This window comes from Dermatophagoides pteronyssinus, unplaced genomic scaffold (assembly GCF_027571235.1).
Source record: "Dermatophagoides pteronyssinus isolate colony J.1.1.1.1 unplaced genomic scaffold, Derpt_VIB-CSIC_2022.12 sq0005, whole genome shotgun sequence".
NCBI classification, from domain to species: Eukaryota; Metazoa; Arthropoda; class Arachnida; order Sarcoptiformes; family Pyroglyphidae; genus Dermatophagoides; species Dermatophagoides pteronyssinus.
Genome location: NW_027461529.1, coordinates 307,574 through 330,714, shown reverse-complemented (window position 1 = coordinate 330,714; position 23,141 = coordinate 307,574). Strand labels below are relative to the sequence as shown.

At 28.3% G+C, this 23,141-nt stretch overlaps 1 protein-coding gene across 2 annotated transcripts; it reads right to left on the bottom strand.

Moving 5' to 3' along the window:
• Nucleotides 1-265: 265 nt before the first annotated feature.
• LOC113789888 (glutamate receptor ionotropic, kainate 2) lies at nt 266-17,704 on the bottom strand. 2 transcript variants are annotated; one of them, XM_027339478.2, is made up of 11 exons: nt 16,764-17,702; nt 4,782-4,943; nt 4,457-4,708; nt 4,218-4,393; nt 3,880-4,098; nt 3,668-3,820; nt 3,503-3,604; nt 3,118-3,438; nt 2,208-3,024; nt 1,876-2,141; nt 266-1,816 (listed from the first exon to the last, which is right to left on the bottom strand). In XM_027339478.2, exons 1-11 carry the CDS (start codon nt 17,524-17,526, stop codon nt 671-673), a joined length of 4,377 nt encoding a protein of 1,458 aa, XP_027195279.2. In that variant the 5' UTR covers nt 17,527-17,702; the 3' UTR covers nt 266-670. The 2 variants fall into 2 exon arrangements, with proteins under 2 accessions (XP_027195279.2, XP_075676087.1); XM_075819972.1 differs by having other exon boundaries at nt 4,218-4,708; nt 16,764-17,704.
• Between the last annotated feature and the right edge of the window lie 5,437 nt (nt 17,705-23,141).

The following is a 23,141-nucleotide window of genomic DNA, read 5'->3' as shown; positions in this document are numbered from 1 at the left end:
AAATTGACGATTCTTTTTGCTTTTTAATCCTTTTTGCTGTTGTTGTAGCGGATGTTTCGATTTAAACAAATTTCTCATCGCCAACAATTGTCAAGTGAGAATCGCTTAATGCGTCAAACATTAGTTCCTATAGGAAGGATTTAGCTTAGTAAAAAAGTTTAGTGTGCCCCATCTGGTGACTGAATTGAAAATAATGTATTTTAGAATTATAAATGCAACTTTAAAACATCGATCATAATTCATAAGAAAAATTAACGATTCAATATTGATTCGATCAGATAGATTTATTTGATAACTTGATAATTTATAATGATAAGGTTTACATATGAAATATGTGATTTGTGCATCATTCGTTAATTGAAACGGTATTTGTTTTTTTTGGGTGTTTATTTTCAACATCAACAATCAATATAAAGAGAAAGAGAAAAAGCTCAAAACAAAAACAAAACAAAAAAGAAAAAGAAAAAATGATTGAGAAAGAGAGATTGATACAAAGACAACACTGAAATAATTATCAATTCTAGTTAATAATCATCACTATATTTATTAATTAGTTCTAATCATCTATTTGCTTTGTGAAATGGAAAAATGAAATATCTTCGGTTGGCATGGGAGAGGAAGTTTAGGAATTTAGTAATTTGAATGTTCTATACAGAAATTGTGTTATAGTTTATCGATGATGATAATCAACATCCGAATGATGTTGAACAGCCGGTACCATTGCAACAATCGTGTTTGGCAATGATAATGGTCCATTTACCGTTATTAATCGTCCGCTATTCATAGCCGTAGCTGTTACATTTATTTTATTGGTTGCTGAATCAATTGAAGTTAGATGATTGATAGATGATAATGGTTGACATGATTGTTGTTGCATCGTCAATGTTGACGCAGGTGGAGGAGGAGGTGGGGGCATTAACTGTTGTTGTTGAGAATTGGTTCCAGCACTATCATTACTATCGTTATATTGGAATCCATCTTCATCGATATCATCTATATCAACATTATCTTCATCATCTTGGCTTACGTTGCCACTACCATTTTGATTATCATCTTCAGTTAATTGATTTGTATTATTCATTATTGAGCTTGAATTAATTACAACATTTGCTGTTGTTGCTGATGATGATGTTGGTGGTGGCTGTCCATCTATCATATTTGATTGTTGTTGCCGATTACAATCACCCATATCACAATCATCAACATCATCGTCAATGTCATTAGTATCATTTTGTTCGGTATGCTGTGGACAACATTGATGATGATACATTGTGAATTGATGATGAATTTCAGCTGGATGATTGGCCATTGATTGTGCATGATTCGATTGTGATGTGATTTGCCGTGAATGATTCATATTGGACCAAGGTGTTTTCGAATTGGCACTAGCTAATCGTCGCCTCAATTGATTTTGTTCTTGTTGCTGTTGTTGTTGTTGTTGATGATGATGATTATAACTTGATTGTGCTTTGATCATATTGGATTTATTTCGATAATTGCCACTCGGTGGATGATGATAAGTATTCGATGAGCTATGATGATGATAAGATGTTGTTTGCTGTTGTTGTTGATAAATATCGGTTGTAGCTGGACCGGTTTCTCCAACATCCGGAACATATGGATCCAAATAATATTGATTGGCCGTACCGGCAGATGATGATGGTGGTCGATCATGATGATGACTAGGATCACCAATCGCTGCTGATGTGTTCAATGTACATTTGGAACATTTACGTCGTAATGTAGGCCTTTGTTGTGTGTCACTACAACTGATAGCCATTCGTAACTCGTTGGTCATTTCGGTACAAAGTGATTGCTTTTCAAATCAATCAAATCAGATTATCAATTATTAATCATTCAATTTGATAAACTTACTCTAAGATTTTGAGCATTCTTTTTTGAATGAACACAGAATTCAATGAAAGCAGTGACAATCGCAACAGCTAATCCACCCAACAATACAACAAATACACCGCCAATATTTTCGATTCCTAAAGCATTTGCTTTACCTTCTTTGCTTTTATCATCACGTGAACATTTGATACCGGGACGTTTCCACCATCGATCATACAACATTCGAATGATACCTTTTTCTTGTAAATGTAAAATAGCCAACGATATTTTATCACGCCATGGAGAACCTATTAGGATTCAGTATTCGAATGAACAAATGAATTGATCATCAAAAAAAGAAAAGAAAAACATACCTATTGGTGTGGCAATACCATATCCTTTGGAATCAAGTAGACCGCCAATCTGGGTTAGATTACAGTTACGTTGGACCATATAATCTAACATTGTTGATTCCATTAGAAATGCATAATTGCCTTCCAGTACTCGTTGTACACCTTCATCATAGGTTTTTACGAAAACCATCGGTCGATTTTCCATAAAACGCCACATTTTCTGATAAGTTTCTATTTGTGAATCACGAAAAAATGTCATTGTCGATCCGGATTCTAGTGTACCATATTGAATACGTGATTGAGCGGCTAAATCTTCAACACTTTGAATAGGGGTTATCATTCGTTCAACAGTAAGAAAAGCGGCAAGATTAGCAGTATAAGAACTGACTAGTATCAATGTAAAAAACCACCATATAGCACCAATTATTCTAGTACTTGCCGCTTTCGGATTCAAATCGCATCCTTGATGCATCAATGTAACAATAGTAAACCAAAATGAATTGGCCATCGAAAATTGATTCTCAAGTTTATTGTTATCATCACCATCGGCACTATAATGTGGATCCATAGCTGCAATACATGGATGCGAAAGTCGCCATTCATTTGGACTGAAACGAGCAACGACAAACATTGTTAACGAAACCAAAATATAGGCCGCCAATACATATAGCCAAATATCAATATCTAATGGTGACATGAATGAAAATAATCTTGTCGGCATTGTTGATGGCAGTTTGAATAGGATACCGATACCCAAATTCATGTATGGTTTCGTAAAATGTATTACACTTTCACGTGCATAATTGATTGTCATCGATGCAACAGCTAGATCAGCATTCTACAACGATAGATGGCGATATTGAGTCATATTGAAAAAAAATTGAGAAAAAGTTCATTCAGATGATTCAGATAAATTGTTTCTCAAATATACCTTATCAATGATTTCGCGCACCAAACCATTCCATTCACCTGTGGTTGTATTTTCAGCACCATATTTACCATCCGGTACTAGATATAATTCATATTGGAAATTTAACATTTCTGCAATCGCTTTTAGAAGATCAATGCAAAATCCTTCGAAATGATCATTCGAATTGTTGGTAGCTATTTGATTGTTTAGATTTTTCTTGTAGAATACATATGGTGTAGATTCAATGGTTGTCACTCTCAAAGTGATATTGGTTGTTCCAAAATCTTGAAATGCAGCATGATCAGTAATGTTTAAACCAGATCCTGTAGACCATTCACCGACCTGTTACAATCACAAATGAATGGTTGTTTTTAGGAAAACGAACATAGTATATTAAAACACTTACTTTAGTCAGATTACTTTGTCTTAGTTTGAGCAGATCTAATTTCAATGAACTTCGACGACCTTCTTTGAATGCGATCGGTCCGGTAAGGCCACGAATGTCAACCTAAATGATTAAAAAAAATGTCATTATCATTTGATTATAGAGAAGAACATAATAATAAATTACCGAATTAATATAATTGAATAACGTGCTGCCATCGGGCCATGGTGATTCTTCATCACATGATAGATTCATTTGCCGTAGTATAGCACCACGTTCCAATGAATGTAAACCACGAGCAAATGTATAAACAGAATCGAATATCAATGCTGGTTCGTACTATTTGAAAAAAAATAAATCAAAATGTTGTCTGGAAATAATTTTCTAATAGCACTTACCTGCATCACATTTGTACGATTGAGAATTGGATGCCTTTTGGGTTGAAATTTTTCCATATCACGTAATACAGTTTTGACCGAAAAGTTATCCGAATCGACCATACGAAATGCGGTAAGATTGACAAAATTGTATCGGAAATTTTCCAAATCATAGATTTCAATATCGAACGTAACAAAATGATAATGGTATTTATAGTTATTCATTTGTGTTTGCAAAATCTATGAGGAATATTTGTTTTTTTTTGACGACAAACGGAAATTGAAATCACATGTTTTCCCGACATTTCGGAGCAAAATTAATGATTTGTTTATTCTAGGCAAAAAAAGCCATTACTTACAGCATGTAAAATTTTTGGTAAACTTTCCGGACGTGTATCAATGATCAATGAATAAACGCCCCGAGTTCGTACATCAAGTAATACATCACGAAATGATAGAGCATTTCCTTTACGAAATATGAACTGTATTTGCTTACTTAATGGTGGCTTCACTAATTGCTGTAGCTTAATCAATGCTAAATTCAAGCAAACAAACCATTGAAATCGTAGAGAAATAATAATCATCAAACTATACTTACAAATATCATCTTCATAAATGACGGCTATTTTTGTCCAATTTAGATAGACTATCAAATCTCTTAAAGCTTTACCAATAATCATCGGCGATGGATAAAGATTGATGCTAAATTCTTTCAATTCAGTTTCAAGATCTAAACGGGCTTCGATATGTGGCATATCTAATGCATCACATAATGATTGTATATGGGCACCAAGTATTGGATCTTGTGGTCCAAATATTGCACTTACACCGCGATTCATTTGTAAACATGCTATGCATTTGATAAATTAAAGATTCAGTTATTCACATATATAATAATCATTCAATCGTGAAATGTAATCAACCTTTTTTCGATGCATGAAACGAATCCTCTCTCGGTACATATTGAATATCATACACCATTGTCGTATTTTCCAATAATGTTCGATCTTTATTTATTCGAAATACCGCGTATTTAAAGGCTAATTCGCTTGGACCATCACGTTCTTCTTCGGTGAATAAGGCGGCTAATGTTTAATGATGAAAAAAAACAAACATGAACATTTTTGGTTTTTTTTTGCCAAACAAACATTTTTAAAAGGTCAATTTGAAAATGATAAACCATTTCGTAAAAGAAAATGGCCCAGAATATTCAACTACTGATCTATCTATCTATTAAAACGATTTTTTTACTGTAATTTTGTCGATTTTAGTCACTCTTTTTTTTTGTTTCAACAAATTTGTTCAATGTTGATGATGATGATGTTCTTTTCATTCTTAGTTTTTTTTCTTTGTCTTTTCATATTATTCATTCCAATGTCATCATCATCATTGAATTTCGTTGTTGTTGAAAATTTTCTTTTTTTTTCTTTCTTTACAAATGTCATGTTACAATGACGACACCAGCCATAATGAAAAACAATAGCAAAAACAAGAATAAGAAGAAAAAAAAATACAAAAGGCTATATCTTAACGAGGACAAACGATCATCATCAAGCAATATATATACTGTATATAATGACAAAGAAGAATAAAGATCAAGCACAAATACAGACATCGAATGGCCAAAGAATTAGAAAAGAATCAAAAATAAAAACAAAACAAAAAATGATATAAAGAAGCAATGTGAATGAAAGATATCATCATATAGAAGAAGAAGAAGAAAAAAACTAAAATAAATTAAATTAAATTAGGCACTTTTGTTGTTTGTTGGGGGTTGACTGGCTTGTATCGGATTCTTTAAAAAAAACGGTTCATCATCACTATCATCATCATCATCATCATCATTGTCGATCGCGCATCCCCTTTCACATTTCATTTGTTCCTCATCATCATCATCATCATTGTTATTTCCTTTTCCGTCGTTTTGTCATAACCAACTTTATTTTTTTTTTTTTTTTTTTGAATTCTAGATTCTGGCTTGACAATAACAATGATGATGATGATGATGATGATGACAAAAGTTTTTTTTTCTTTTCAATAACAACAAAATGATTCTGCTGATGATGATTGTTGTTGGTTACTCTAGTTACCAGCAAAAAAAAAAATAAATAAAAAAATTAAAAATGAATGTACACCCTCTCCTTCTCCAATGACTTAATGATCTAAATGGTTTGTTGATGATAGCAAGCAAGCATCCGAAAAACATAATAATCAAAGAACATCGAACCTGAACGAAACCAAAAAAAAAAAAACAATTGTTTCTCTTGGATTCTTTTTTTTTCATTGTCTAAAGTCAAAAACATGATCGAAAACCGGATAAAATTGAATAAATTTTCATAAATTTATCACCTCTTACTCAATTCTCTTATTTAATTTGTTTACATAGAAATCAAGAATTTTAGTCAACCATGATCAGAATAGAAAGAATCAAAAAGAAAAATTGACCACTTGACTTGAGTATCGTACTTGCAATGAGAATAACAACAACAAGTATATTTATTTTTGGATTCAAATATTTCGTAGTTGAAACAGTGAAAATGTTTTTTTTTTGTTTTGTTTTCTCAAATCCAAACCAAATCAATTTATCGAATCGACAAAGAAACAAACAAATGAAAAAAAAGAAATAATGATACAATTTGAATATATTCCAAATGAATCCAAACACAACAAATAAACAAATATATTCATTTTCTATTTCGTTCAATTCAATTCCAATGATAATGATCAATATCAAATAATAAATCTGAATGAAAATAAAAAAAAAACATAAATGAATATGATGACAATGAATAATCGAAAATGAAAACGAAAAAAAAACATTCATTATATAATATTAAAGATAAAAGAAATGAACAACAATGATGTTTATAATGATCATGATCATTTGATCATGTTTAATAAATCACAAATGAAAATGAATCAAGATTTTTTTTATTCATTCATTCATTCATTCTTTCAAATATATCATTATATGTACAAAACAAACATGGATTTATATTATTATTATTTTCGCTTGGTATACCTTCGAATTCATTCGGTGGATCAAACATTGTTGTTGTTGATGATTATGTTTAGTTTGGCCAAAGAAACAACAACAAAATGATAATGAGAACCAAAAAAAAAGCAGCAGTATTTTCATATAGAGAAACCGGCGGTTCTAAGCAAAGCTAAAATAATAATATTCTTTTCTCTCTGCTAAATGATTACAATTTTTTTTTCTCCTGCTGATGATCAATGATTCTTAATGCATTTTAATGATGATAATGATATATATTCTTTTGGATAAGATGTTTTTGTTGCTATTTATTTTATTTTTTGTTATGTGTTCAGGTTTTTTTTCAATGATGAATTTTATTTCTTTTCCAATCAATTGTGTTAAGATTCTCATCATATTTTCTTTCATTTTTTTTTGTTGTTGTTATCAAAATGGAAATGTATTTCTATCACTTTATTTCTTTTCATTGTTGTTTTCTTTCTTTTTTGACCATGATTTATATCGAAGCAATTCTTTTTCAAACAACCATTGTTTATTTATAAAAATATTGAGAAAAGAAAGAGAGAGAGAGAGAAAAAATGTTCAATTAATTCCCAAGATGATAATTATTATAGTTTTTTTTTCTCTGGATAACAATCAGAATTCCCATTGAGTATCATCGAATGTTGCAATGAAAACAAAAAATTTTTTGGTTCCATTTTCTTGAAAATAAGAAATTTGTTTGCTTCTTTCAGATTTCAATAATAATAATCATAATTTGAATAGAATTTGTTATTATTGATAGTTGTTTTTGTCCATCTTGTTTCATATATCGATTTGATTCTGATTTTACAACATCAAATAGCAAATGTGTTAATGATCATTACATTTTATGGATTGTATTGAATTTTTATGACAATATATCATCAAGTTTGTTTTGTTTTTTTTTCGTTGATGATGGATAAAGACAAAAAAATTTCTATTTTTTTTACACTTTCAATAAGAAACATTAAGCATGATAATGTAAGATTAATATGATTCAAATTTGTTACGTAAGGAAAACAAAAAAAAACTTAAGCTCTAGCTTCAGTATATAATCAGTGGCGGGGAGAAAAAAAATTCAAAAAAATAAGCGAATCGCTTTTTTGGGTTAATTAGCAAAAATATAGTCATTAAGATGTAAGAAACTTTTTTTCTTTGCCATTCTATTTCATCCTTTTCTTTTCTTCATCTCCAAGTGTGAATAACAATCATCGTTTGCTTTTTTTTCTGTTTGAACAAAGTTTCATCCATAATCAAGTGAAATAGATTAATTGTTCTTTAATTAATACAATGTTTTTTATTCCTTCTCACATTTATACATTTTCATCCATTTAATGATGATAATGAAAAATGAACCATTTTTTTTTGTCGACAAATCCAAAAAAAAAGTGCCAAGAAAAAACAATCAGTTTCTTCTGTTGTTTTTTTTTACAAATCAAAATTCCGGTACATTGGTTGTCCGAACCATATGTTAGATGTTCAAATCTATTAAATGATATCGATGATTCACAATTTTCTTTTTGTAACAATTTGTGATAAAAACAATAACGGTGGTAAACCAAATAAACAAAACAAAACAAAAAATTCCATTTTTCATTTAGCTTATCTTTTGTCGTTTGTTTTTTTGTTTTTTGTTTGTTATTCGACTTTTGTCAAATCACCCGTTTGTTGTTTTTCGGACGACAATTATAGATTAAAACTGTCATTTTCGGATAGTTTTGTTTTGTGTGTTTTGTTTTCAATCATTCATTCGGAAATTGTTTGTTTTGACTCGATACGGACGGACTTGTTGTTGGCAATGACGTTCAACAATCATTTTGTTTGATAATACTGATATTTCTTCTTTCCAAAAGAAAAAAAAACTTAATTTTGGTAATTTGATTCATGATGCGTAAGCTTCATAGTAGAAGATTCATATATTCTACAAATTTTTACACATCAAAACTAATTTATATTGAAATTAAGTAAACAAGTCTAGTCTAATATGATTTCGTTGAAAAAAAAGGGTCAAACATTAATGAAAATGGTGATGAAAAAAAAGGGTTAATATTATTATGGAAAATCAATTAAATCAATGTCAAAATTGAATTTTGCCTAACGGGATTCTAAGGATTTTTTTTTTTTTGCATTTCATTGATAATTATTATGAAATGTGTTTATCTTGTCAAGCATATATTAATATTTACTTTAAAATTTAATCTTTGTTGCTTTTGGTATATGTTTGGTTCATCTTCATTGCTGCCAATCATCATCATCATCATCGAATCAATTTTTTTCATTGATTCATATTGATCACAAAAACCTTAAAATCCATCGGAATCGGTTTCGATATTGTTTCTAAGATTCTCTCTCTCTCTCTCTCTCTTGATTGTTTGAAAAAATTTCTTGTTAGTTTTGTTGTTGTTGTTATTTTTCGTTATTGATGTTTATGAAACTTTTGTTCAATGTTAAATATAACAATGTTTTCAAACAGAAAAGAAAAAAAAACGAAAATTTTTCTCGATTGAAACATCCAGAAAGAACAAAAGAGCAAAAAACATCGACAACAACAACAACAACTGAAGCAGAAGGCCTACGACCAAAGACAAGTGAAAAATCGATATTTTGTTTTTCACCCGTTTCATTTTCCTGTTTCTTCTTTTTCTTTTTTGAAATGAAAAAAACAAAAATTTGAAACAACATTGATCCAAAACTGAATAATAGTATAGGATGGTGCGAACATTCTTTAGCAAACCACACACACACACACTTCTTTATTCTCGTGATCTAGGATTCTTTCATCACTTGGACAGTCAACAACAGGAAAAAAAAATAAGAAAAGAAAAAAGAAAAAAGAAAAAGTTCATAAAAATTTTATTATCATCCTCACGTTATTCATTCATGATAATGACATTGGAACAATCGAACAATCTTGATTTGGTTTTTGATTCTATCTATCTTTTTTTTATTCATCGAACCATCAAAAACAACGGGCATCAAAATAAAAAATGAAAAGAAAGAAAAGGAAAGGGAAAAATAGAGTTTTTCTTCACCTTCTTCTATTCATTCTATTCATTTTTTTCATTTTGATTATTATAAAGAATTATTTTCCATTTTATTCCTGGTTGATTTTATTGATGGTTACTATTTGTAATTGTGTTATTATTATTATTATTATTGTTGTTTGTGATTGAAACATTTCGGTAGGAATTGAAATTTGTTTCGTTCAACAAAATGGTGCCCGTCGTCGTCGTCGTCTTCGTTGTGGTTTATGTTTTTGGTAACCGAAAACATCACTTGAAAAATGAGAAAAAAAAATTTCGTGCCTTTTTTTTCGTTCAAACACTTTCAAATAATTTCTTTTTTTTTTCATTTTCAGTTCGGTTGGTCAAATCGACGTACAAACGATGTGTAGTTATTATTATTATTATTATTTTCATTATTTATATCACCATCAAAGCAATAACCGAACAACAACAAGAATAACTTTGTTTGTTTGGTTCAATGAATCTTTTTTTTTTTTTTTTTTTTGATCGAATCACAAATATTAAAGTGGTGGGGGTAAGAAAAGAAAATGAAAAGTAGAAAAATGAATAAATAAATGAATGAATGAATGAAAAATAAAACTTTTCGATTTTCGATTGATGCCATTTTCTTTTTCTTTCAGTTCTTTTTTTTTTTTGGTGGGTTTTTGATTCCTGAATCCCTGCTGTTGCTGCAATTATGTTGTTTCAGTTGGAAAAATAGAAATAAAAATTTCTGATATTTAAAGAGATGTTATACCAAGATGATGATGATGATGACGATGATGATTACCACCAATTGCAATAGTTATTTAGTTAATACGATGAAAGATAACAGCATTAAGATTACAGTTTTTTTGTGGTGTGTTTGTCAACACTTATTATTATTTGACATTAATTCCATTTCTCAAAATACGGACAGTCTATAAGTTTTTTTTTGGAGGGAAGAGGGGGTATTTAGTAATTGTATGAAGGCAGAAAACTTGAGATCATCAACCGATATTATCAAGTTTTTTAATGAAACATAGATTTATAAAAAAGAAGTTACAAGAGAGAGAGAGAGAGAGAGAGAGAGAGAGAGAGAGAGAGAGAGAGAGAGAGAGAGAGAGAGAGAGAGAGAGAGAGAGAGAGAGAGAGAGAGAGAGAGAGAGAAATTATCATCAAAACCAAACAACAACAAAGATATGGACATCCGGAACAACAACAACAAAAACGATCGTATATGCGTTTCAATGCAAGAAAAAAAAATTTCGAAAAACTTTGATGCGAAAAATTCTTCACATTACCGGTTCATATCATTTGATGATTGGAAAATTAATGGTTGAACAACGATATGGATAAGTTTTTTTTCGTTTTTATCTATTGAATTTAGTTAAGAATGTAATGATGTTCAACATAAGTTCAATGTTGTCATTTTCATTTGCAACATTCAATGATTGTCAAGATAGGCAAACAACTATAGTACACAGTTGAACAAACTACGTTTTGCTTTTCACAAAATTCGTTAATTAATTTTCTCATTCTATTCTATAGAATTGTATTTGGTCTGTATAGCAATAACTAATTTCAGTTAGAGTGAATGAAATTAATTTGAAAAACTTAGAGAAACTCTTTTCTTTTTCTCTATATATATGTGTGTGTGTCTGTGTGAGTGTTATAGCAAATAAAGAAATGAAGGAAAGAAACGAAATTAATATAAACAAATCAATTGAATCACTCAGAATAGTAAATTAAAATAAGGTAAGGTAATGAAATTGTCAAGAATGTTAAATTTTACAAACGATAAATAAATAATCTTTGTGACACATATGGATTGGATTGTTTCAAAATGAAAAAAAAATTTTGAGAAAAAAATACAACAAACAAAATTCTGTATTTAATTTGTCAACGATGTTTTGGTGTGTTTCTGTTTGTGTGTGTGTTTCATTGTTGTCGAAAATAAAAAGTATGTATGTAGTTGTCATTATAGTAAAACTTTTAGATTTAATTTGTTTGAATTAGAGCAAAAAAAAACTAACTGTATTTTATGGCTTTTTCTCACTCAACATGGACACCACCAACACACATAACAAAAATTTAGCCAGGAGAGTGATGAAAAAAATAATATCAAATAACATAATATTTTGTCAACTGGCTGGGCTTTATTTTTTTTCAAAACCACGAAAAAAAAATCTTTAATTTCATTTCATTTCTTCAATGGTCGATGTTTACGAATTCCCGTTTTTTCCTTGGTTGTTTGTTGCAGTCAGAAAGAAATTGAAAAGAAATCATCATTGAAAATTTTACAGACCATCCACCCTCACACAAGAATGAAACGAAAAGTTAAAAAATAAAATTGTTACGGCTGCTGAACATTGGTTCAACAAAAAAAAATTTCATTTTGTTCATTCGTTCGTTGTTTGCGAATGATGATTATGATGATGATGATGATGATGATGATGATTTAAAATGATTTATGATCTTGAACAAATTTTGCCTTCTTCTTCGGGATACGATTGTCGTTTTGCGATTCTTTTTTTCTTGTTACAAATCATCACCAAACCGAAAAAAAAGAAAACATCATTTTGTGGTACATTTTATACTGCTGCGCTGACAAACAAGCAAGCGAAAAGAAAAAAAGGAAAAAATGATTTTAAGTTTCGATTTTTCTGTCGCCAAATTCATCTTTCACTTGGTTTTGGTTATCTCTTTGGGCACATCTTTTTTCTCCCAATTTCACTATAACAACATTAAAAAATTTGTTCTCAATTCATCGTTTTTTTTTGCCATGGCTTTTCTTGTTCTTGCAATTTTATTATCATCATCATCTTCATTGGTGAAAGAACAAAATCGAAGAGAACAGAACACAGAATCTTCTTTTTTTTTCGTTTGTAGCTGACAAACGACGGAAACGGAATCATTCACAAAAATTTCTAAATTGCTTTTTTTTCACTGATTTATCTCCATCTTGTGATCAATAGATTTAAAAGTGTATTTAAAAAAAGAAATCACTGAAAGGTAGATCTGGAAAAATGTGAATTTTTTTTTGCTATGGTCATCAGAATGATAATGATAACGAATGGAAATCGCAGTAGTAATTATCCTAATTGTATGGTATGGTTTTTTTTCACCAAGGCCTTAGATGAACAAAAAAATCGACCGCAGAAGAAAAAATTATATTTTGCAAATGTTGAAATGTGAATGATAAGATCAGTTAAAAAAAATTCGGGTAACAAATGAAAAAGTAAAGAAATTAGTCATCCGGATATTGGCGGTTTTTTTTTCTCGTCATAGGCCCGAAAAAAATTATTATTATTATCGGTCGATGTTTCCAACAACAACAACAAAAAAAAAGAAGATCGGCGAATAAAGTTTTTCCTCAACGATTCCAGATCAAAGCTGCGTATATACAATATCATCAATTTGATCATCATCATCATATGCAAAAGGCTGCTGACTTCAGCATTGTCCAGCCGGCCACCAAATTCATTCATTCATATTGAATCGGTTTTTGTTGTTGTTGTTGTCCAGCGAAAAAAGTTTGTTTTCCATTTTTCTTCAACAAAAAAAAAGTTGATTTCAACTTTACATTACTTTGTATTCGAATTCAATTGTTCAATGATGATGATGAATTGAAGATTCTTTTGTTGTTATATTCCGGGTTGATATGTATTCACAAGCGATAGAAAATATGGGGTGTATGGAAGGATGATATTATTATTTCAACATTAGCATTTGATGACAAAGTTTTTTTTTGTTCAGCAAAACAAAAAAAAAAACAAAAACAAACGATGATGATGATCATCATCATCATCAATAATGGAACAAACAACAATAAGAATGAATGACAACCATAAAAATTTGTCAAGTTGGTCAAGAATCTAGGGCAAAATAAATCGATAGTTTTTAGTTTTTATTTTTTTTTTTTTGTATTTGTATACAATTACAATTCATTGTGTGTTTTGTCACAGTGATAAACATATTTTCTATGTTAACAAACAGGTAAGTTATTAATTCTTAAATAATATTAAAAACCTTGTTAGTTTATAGAGAATTTGAAGAATAAATAAAATTCTCTAAATGATCAAAGAAAAGTCATAATGAGTTTTAGTGGCTATCAACATCATAGATATTTTATTTTGTGTTGACATGATTAATCTGGATTCAAGATTTTTTCTTCATTATCATTATTTAGTTGATAACAAAGTAAACATTTATAAGATACCCAAAGAGAGAAAAAAGGAAAAAAGTAAACATTGTTGACCGTCGTCAGTCACAGGGATATTACTTCAAAAAAAACATTTTTAAGCCATAAGGATTTTCATTGGTTTGATATTAAAAAAAATGATCATATAGCAAATGTCGAAATATTGGAAAGATTAATGTCGATATGACCCAGAAATTTATTGGTAGCTCTTTTCAAAGTTTGTTGTTTTATATTATTTTTTTCATATAAATCATTATGAATAAACATTATTCGTTCAATCATTATATGTAAATTTTTCAAAGAAAATGAAATTAAACGAAAATATAGACAAGAAGAAAACATGCTCAAACATAATACGTGAAACTTATTAATAAAATAAAGAAAAATGATCATCATTCCATTCAACATATATATAATGTCATCATCATATTAATAATAATCTCTTCAAATAACCAAAAATTGTAACTTCAGTAAACGATTACTTCCGACGCTTTAATCATTAGTATAATGTTAAACAGTAGTAGCTATATGGAAAAATGAACGAATCACTATCATCCAGTTATATTATTTCATTGAATTTGTTGTTTGTTTTGTTTTGTTTTTCAGTAAAGAAATATTCCATGTATTTAATATTTGTTTAATGTCGCCATTTTAACAATTCTAACAATTTGGAATAAATTATCATTATTCTTATTATTATCATCTCAACAAATTTTTCATTATCTTGAGACAGAAACAAAATGTATTGAAAGTTTTTCAACAAAACAAAAGGTTTTTTTTTCTTTGCATATTTTGGTTCATAAACACACACACACACACATTATGTATCCATTTGCCTGTTGACGGAATAAGTATGTGAAAAAAACGAAAGGCGTAAATGAAAATGAATGTTCGAAAGAAAAAGAAAAGAAAAAACTCGAGACTAACAGTGAAACAAAGAAAAAAAGCAATGTAATATTCATTGAATATCATTCCATTTTCTATATTATTAAATCTATGAATTCAGGATTCCAAAAAACAAAAAAAAAATGATGCCATCAATATATATCATTCATTCGCTAGAATCAAGAAAAAAAAGTAAGAAATCAAATATCTATGTAATGTAAGTATTGAACGGAAATGATAATACATTTTATGATGATGAATTGTATGCAAAACAATAGTGATTATTATTATCACCATCATCATAGTGTAGCAAATGATCTGAAAAGCGAAAGCGAAAGAGGTTAGCGTATTGAAAAAAAAGAAGAAATTTGTTTGTTGTTTTTTGTATTTTATTCGGGTTATAATACTGAAAATATGTAAAAATGATAATGCAAAGTTTTTCGCGAATTGATGGTTCACACTTTAATATGTTTGTTTGATACAATATGCACGTTTTTTCCTCGACTATTTTTTTGATTCACATTTTTTCACAAACAAACATTTCAAGGAAAATTTCAAAATGACAAAATTGAAAACATGATACATTCATGCTTATATTTCAAATAAATTTTCCTATTTCCGGTTGCTCATCATAGTTAATGAACAACAACAGCAAAAATAAACGAGAAAAAAAAAGGAAAGTAAATAAGTAAGATTCGCTAAGAATGATTTCTTCATTCATTGTCATTTGATAAAGATTCATTCGTTTTTTTATCGTTTTCATTTATTTGACTACCGTTTTTTTGGAAACGCAAATAACAAACACAAGGAAGTTCATTTTTCCTTTATATATTTTTTTTTTTTGGTCAAATCTTTGCAGAAATTTTTCATTATAACAATCTATTATTATACAAAGACTTATAAACACAAACTCATCGTCATCGTTGGTATTTGTTGTAAATCGCCATAAATCATATAACCTTTAAGCAAAGGAAGCAAGTCAAAGAAAAATATATCTATATAAAAATAAAAGTAAGCACCGAATAAAATTAGTCGGGGCAACTAAAATGAAAAAAATAAAAATAAAAGTTAAGAATCAAGTAAGGATATAAATGAAGAAAAAGAGCGAATGAGATTTATTATGTTTCGATTTTAGGATTTGAGTGGAAACAGAAAAAAATGTATGGAAACACCGTGCCTTATCTTTACACACAGAGAATCCTTTCATTCAATTTGATGAGAATATACAGAAGAAGAAAGAAAAAAAGAAAAAGAAAAAGTTGAAAAATGAAATCAAAATGAAGCCAGCAAATTACTACTAATGGCTCTATATGGAAAACAATGATGATGATGATTATGATGAGCATACACGGTCATTATACATTCAACATTCTGATTGCTTTTGTCTTATCTTTTTTTCATGTTGCTGTTGTTGTCATATCTGGATGGCCTTTTACTATACCGATACTAAATTGTTTTGTCTGCAAAAAAAAAAAATGTTATTGTTGTTAGAAAATCATTATCAAACTAATTTGTTTGGATCGAATAATTCATAACATTTAACAACTGGGTTTTTTAATGGAAAACCGAATGCTAGTTAAAAAACAAGACTTGTCGAAATAACGCCATTTTGTTTGTTGTTTCCGGCATTACACACTGTAAAAAAAACAACAAAAGGCAAAAATTCTCAGCCACCTAAACTAATCTTTTCATATTCATATATGTATGGTCATTTCCGCTTATCGTATACTCTTGGACATCGATCGTTAGGTTAATAAAAAAAAATAGGAAAAAAACAAACAAACAAACAAAAAAAACAATGATGATTTTAACTTACCAATGCGAACTTGTCTGGTGGATGATGACATTGTTGATGATGATGATGATGATGATGATGAAGATGACGACGAAGAGGATGGATTCAAAAATGGATTCAATACATTGAAAGATGATGATTGTGATTGTGATTGTGTTAATGATAATGATGATACTGATGATGATGATGAAACGGCCAAAGTTTGAGACATTTGAAATTGATGTTTAACAATAATGATCCAAATGATTATATATACAATTCTTATGATCAATAAATTTATCGCTATCATCATCATATTTATGGTAGGTTTAAACGAAGATGATTTTAAAAATCGACATCGACAATGATCATTTTTTCGAATATTCAATAAAAATCGTAATAATGATGATGATGATAATAATAATAATAATAATAACGTCCTAAAGGCATGATTGACAAAATTTTTCATTTTCAAAAAAAAGATTTCACAACAAAATATTCCGAACGAATCATCATCATCATCAACATCAACATCATCATTGATGTTATAAGGCAGCATTGAGATATTATTAAATCCTAGTTGATGATTATGGTGATAATAATAATGATTATTTAATGATAGTTTTGTTAATGATGATGATCTTGAACTTGTTTTCAATTTCTTTCGTTTTTTTCTCGATGTTCTTTTTTCCATCGTTGTCGTCTTCGATGATAATGATGATAAATCAATCGTTTTTGAAGATAAATCATTTGTTTCATTTAGAACAATTATTTGCCGTGATTGTTTTTGATTCGATAATAACATTATAGAATTTTTTTCAATTCTTTTTTATTGTTGGTTTTTTTTATTGTTGATAAGTGGTACAATTGGCAGCTTTGATTATTTGTAAGAAATACTTATTCAGTAATCATCATCATTATGGTTATGACGGTGTTTTTTTTGAGAATCAAAAAGGCACTGAAGATTTTGAAAACGGCAATCAAATACTGAAAATTCAAACAAAAAAAAAATGAAATGAAATGAAAACTTAGTTTATTTTCCCACTAACTTCATATACTATACATTCATTTTATCATTTACCTTCGGTATGTTTATCTTGTTACATCAAGAATCATTGTGTTTAAAAATAAATAAATATAAAAAAAATTGGAATGATGAAATGAAGAAAATAACATTTCTGAATTCTCCAAAGACATTGGACATTTTCAATCAAAAGAGTGTTAAAGAAAAAAAAGAAGTAAATTGTGAAACAGAATTTTCTATTTTTTTTTTTTTTTTTTTGAATTTGAACCATGATAAAAAAATCATGACTATCACATCTTGTCTATCTGTTCCGGATTGATTCAATTCTTATTCTTATTGTTGTTGTTGTTGTTGTTGTTGATACAAACAACTAGAGAGACAAACATTATATCCATTTGAATGACAAAATAGTTATTTTCTTCTTCTTTTTCATCTTTTTTTTTGTTTATCTCCCAAGTGTATATCATTCATGATAAATAATAATAAAAAAAAACTGATGCTGAACTAAATAGAATTACATACCGAATAAGAGTTGTGATGATGGGATTGCATAATAAAATTCAATGATATAGTCAGATAGATAGATAAAAAGATAGATAGAGAGAGAAAGAATAGATTCAACATTCGATCTTAAAAAGAAAAAATTGTCAGTGAAAAAAAGAAAAAGAAAAAGAATATTCTTTCTAGATTTCCGGCCCATTCCCTTTTTTTTTGATTTCAATTCAAAAGTGATATTTTTTTCCATATAAGAAAAAAAAAGTTCACTCATTTTCATACAATGACCAGGAACAAAAAAAAAGAAAAAGAAAAAGTCATTTCAAACACATTTCAAAATAAAATACATCGATAAATCGATTCTTGGTGAATTTTTTTTGTTCACCATTTTTTTCCCTTCATCACTTGTTGTGTTGTTGTTTGTTTGGTTGAACTATATATTATATTCATACTTAGTTTCAAATGTTTGTTTATTTGTTTGAAACATTTGTGGTTTTGTTCAAATAACAACAACGACAACAATAACAAAATCTTGTTATCTAAACGTTTTTGCAAACAAAAACAAACTGAACTCAAAATATATGTATGGCTTATACATTTTGGGTTTCATTTTTTTTTCACTGCCAAACAAAATGAAAACCGGATAGATGTTTGATGTTTGAAAAGAAAAAAAAATGTTCTTCTTATATTGTTGTTGTTTTTTTTTGGTACATTGAATACGGAATTTCATTTTGAGCGTTAAAAGTTTCAGACACAAAAATGCTGAAATGAAAAAAAAATTCTGTATGATTATGAATTTGTAAAAACAAAAAAACAAAAAATTCATACAATAATCATACAAATCAGCATTGTTTTATGAACATTTTTTATATTCTGGTCAACTTTAAAGTTTTTTTTTCAAAAAAAAAAAAATAAAAATAAAATTCTTTTGTTTTCAAATTCCATGTTTGAATCAAACAACATCAATGCTAATTTGATAACAAGAACAAAAGCAAAATTCTTTTATGCTGATGGAATCTGCTGTTGAAAAACTTTTTCAACTTGACCATTTCCAAAAAAAAAAATCGTTGTTAAGATTTTCTTAAAAGACAAGAGAAAAAAAAACGATATTGAGATATCGATGATGAAAACAATCGAATGCCCAAAAGCGTTTAAGGCTCTTTTCTTTTCTTGTTGTAGTAGCCACCAAACAAAAGAAAAAAAATGGAAACCGGCCCTTTTGGAATTTCGAAAGCAAACCGGAACAACAACAACAACAAAAAAGTTTTATTGACACATTCAATTTGTTGAAAAGGAGGGTAACAACAACAACAAAAAAGGAAGAAAAACACCAAAATGTATCCAACCGAATATAATAATTGTAACAAAAAAAAAATTCTTTTACAAAACACGAGTGGTTCATTCCTTTCATTCATTCATTCGGACTGTTTTAAATTCATTTTTACAACTTTTTTTTTGTTCTCATTCCATTCTTTGGCATTTTTTTTTTTAAATTTTAAAATAATCAAAAGTTTTTGGCTCCTGTTTGTGTTTTTTTTCTCCAAATACTTTCACAGTGAATAATTTCATTTTACCATTATTTTTTTTTTTTGAAATCATAGTTTTTTTTCTGGCAACTATGATCTGTACAATAGTGGATTTTTTTTCTTTGGTTTGATTACGGGGGAAAAAAGTTCTATAGAAAAAAAATGTTGGCTACCTACTCGAAATAAAGAATCGGGTGACAGAAAGACAGAAAAGGTGTAAAATGAAAATTGTCACACAATTAATGTGTATTACACACAATGACTACATTTTGTCAACTAGGTGTAAGAGAAAACAGCAAATTTCATTTCTGGTCAAAAAAAAAAAAAAAATAAATAAATTACAATGCCAAAATAAATGTTTTTCCAAAAGTTATTATGTGACAAATCAAATATTATGGATATTATTAATGTCATACAAACGAAAAATTATTATTATTATTATTCCAATTAAAATGAAAAACAAAAAACAAAAATTCCAATGAAAATGTGTTGATAAACATGATTATCAATGAAATCAATCATATTGATGAAAATTAATAATCCTATTCTATTCAAATAGAATATGCAAAACCAAAAAACAAAAAACCAAATTCAATTGAATAATCTTTAAGCGTTACAAATGGACAAGTTTTGCATTTTCCACACGTTTTTCCGTTATATTTGCATATTTGCTTTCGATGCAAAAAAAACGAAAACAAAACACTATGCATATTATTTTGTATGTACTAATGTTATCTGGTCGATCATTTCATTTGCATAGAAGTGTTCATCATCATCATCATCATCATCATCATCATTTCGAAAAACGTAATAATCAGTAAAAAGAATTTTCATTTGGCGTCATGGATTCACTTAATTGGCATTCATTAGTCAATTAAAATGAAATAAACTGAATAAACCAGCAAAAAAAAAAATATATTTCCAAATCGACCGCCTACTATTTTCGAAACCAGAAATGAGATTACCAAACTAGGCAAAGAGAGAGAGAGAGAGAAAGAGAATAAATACTCAAAGAAAATTGGTTTATTTTTTCTCAATCTCTTTTGTTAACAATAACTAAATTTCAAAACCAGAAACAAAACAAACAAAAAAAAACATTATCAAAATATGATACAAAAATGATAATCATCATTAATGATAACCGGTAATTGTCATTTAGATTTCATCTCGTAACAACTATTAAAACTTAACTAATTTGGTATATGAAATTTGAAAAATAAAAATTCTCGAATCTGGATTATATTCTTCAAATCGTCTGGATGACGAAAAAATAAAAAAATAAAAAGGTCTGTTCAATCTATTTATTAAATCAATTAATCAAATCTTTTCAATACTTTTTCATTACTAAGTAAAAGAGAAAAAAAAAGTGTTCAATGATAGATATTGATTATTGATTGTTTTCCTATCGACATCATAATAATAATGATTATTATTATTATTATTATTATTATTATTATTATTATTATTATTATCATTATTATTAACATCTAAACTAATAATAATGTTCTGTAGTGAAAAACTATAATATTCAGCACTGTCTGTGTGAATAAATTCTTAGAATGAAGAAGAATTTCTTTTCTTTTTTCATTGCTTTTGATGATAATATGCTTTTCTACCTTAAGGTCTCTCTCTCTCTTCTTTTTTTTCTCTTTTAATCTACACGTTGAACACTTAGATAAATATAATAATAATAAAAACAAAAACAACAAAATTCGATGTATATAATCTATGCATTTTGTTGCCTGTTGTTGTTGTTTTTGTTAGTTATTTCCAATTGGTTCCATAATCAATCAATGTGTCAAATCGAGCTAGCGCGAAGACATGTATGTATGGAGTATGTGTTTGTTTTAGCAAATATATAAGTACAAGACCAAACAACAAAGTAAGACACGCACATGGCTCCCAATAAAAAAAAATTTTTTTTTCACTCTTTCAGATTCTTAGTTTTTTATATATCGTTTTATTTCTATTTATTTATTTTTCTTTGGGAAAAAAGTTTCAGCATTTTTTTCCTTTGTGTTTCAACGGAGAGAGAAAAAAAAAATAAAACAGCCAAAATCAAATCAACAAATGTAGAGAGAATGTGTGTGTGTTTGTGTGTGTTAAACAATGGCCAAGAATAAAATATCGCCGAAAATGAGGATGATGATGATGATGACGACAAAACAGCCCGGAAGATTGTAAATCTCAATTCAAAACGATTTATTTATTTCGATCGTTTCGATTTTCAGTTTTTTGTTTTGTTTTTGTTTTATTCGATACTAACAAAATAAATAAATATATTCGACCGGTTTGAAGATGCGATCAAATTTTTTTTGTTTTGTTTAGTTTGAATCAAACAATCCACAACATTGACAATTTGTATTTTGAAAAAAAAATTATCCAACAAATTAACTTGGATCGATTCTCAGATATATAAATTTTTCAGATTGTTTTTTTTCTGTTGAATAATCATTCTCTGTGTTGACAAGAATGATGACAAAAAAGAATTTAAATTCTTTCACTTTACGCTCAACGATAAGATTATGTAAAAACAATTTATCTTAATTTAGTTTTTTTTATCTAAGAACAGTGTATGTATGTATCATTATTCGTCATTGTCAACAACAACAACAACAACAACAACAGTAGAGAGAAGGATAAAATAGCCTAATCTTGCTAAGTGAAGAATTTGATCATTTGTAGTTGTTGTTTGCATGTTTGCATGTTATTTTTTCATTAAAATTTTCTTTTTGTATTTAAATAAAGAAAAGAAAAGAATTTTCAATGGTTGGGAAAAAAGGATACACTTACTTTTTTTTCCTATTCAATATAGCGAAAAAAAGTTCATCCCGAAAATGTAATGTAATCAAATCATGATGGCTTTGATTTTTGTTTCTTTTTTTTCGATCTCAATTTTGTTTTTTTTTCAATTGTTTATTTGAATTTCAAACAATTTATTATCACAAACAGAACAAAATGAATATCAATGATGATGATAATTATAGATTACACCGGGGAAAAACAACAAAAAAAAACAAAATTGATTAATTAATTTAATTGATTACGATTGCAATTCTAAAAAAAACATAACAACAACACCAACAAGAAACAAAAACATTGATAACTTTGTTGTTATTTGGTGTGACAAATGAAATTCTTGTTTGTGGTTTTATCATTAATCTTTTCATTTATCAAAATGGAAAAAAATAAAACAAACAAATTCGTAAATTTATGTTGACAATGTTAATGAATTAATTGAATCGAATTGAAGAGAGAAAAAAAAATCGATCAATTGTTTTTGCACGCATTTCATTGATTTGATTTGTGAATTTGTTTGGTGACGGGTTGATAACAACGATAAACAATAAATCTGATCAAACAAATGGATTCAAT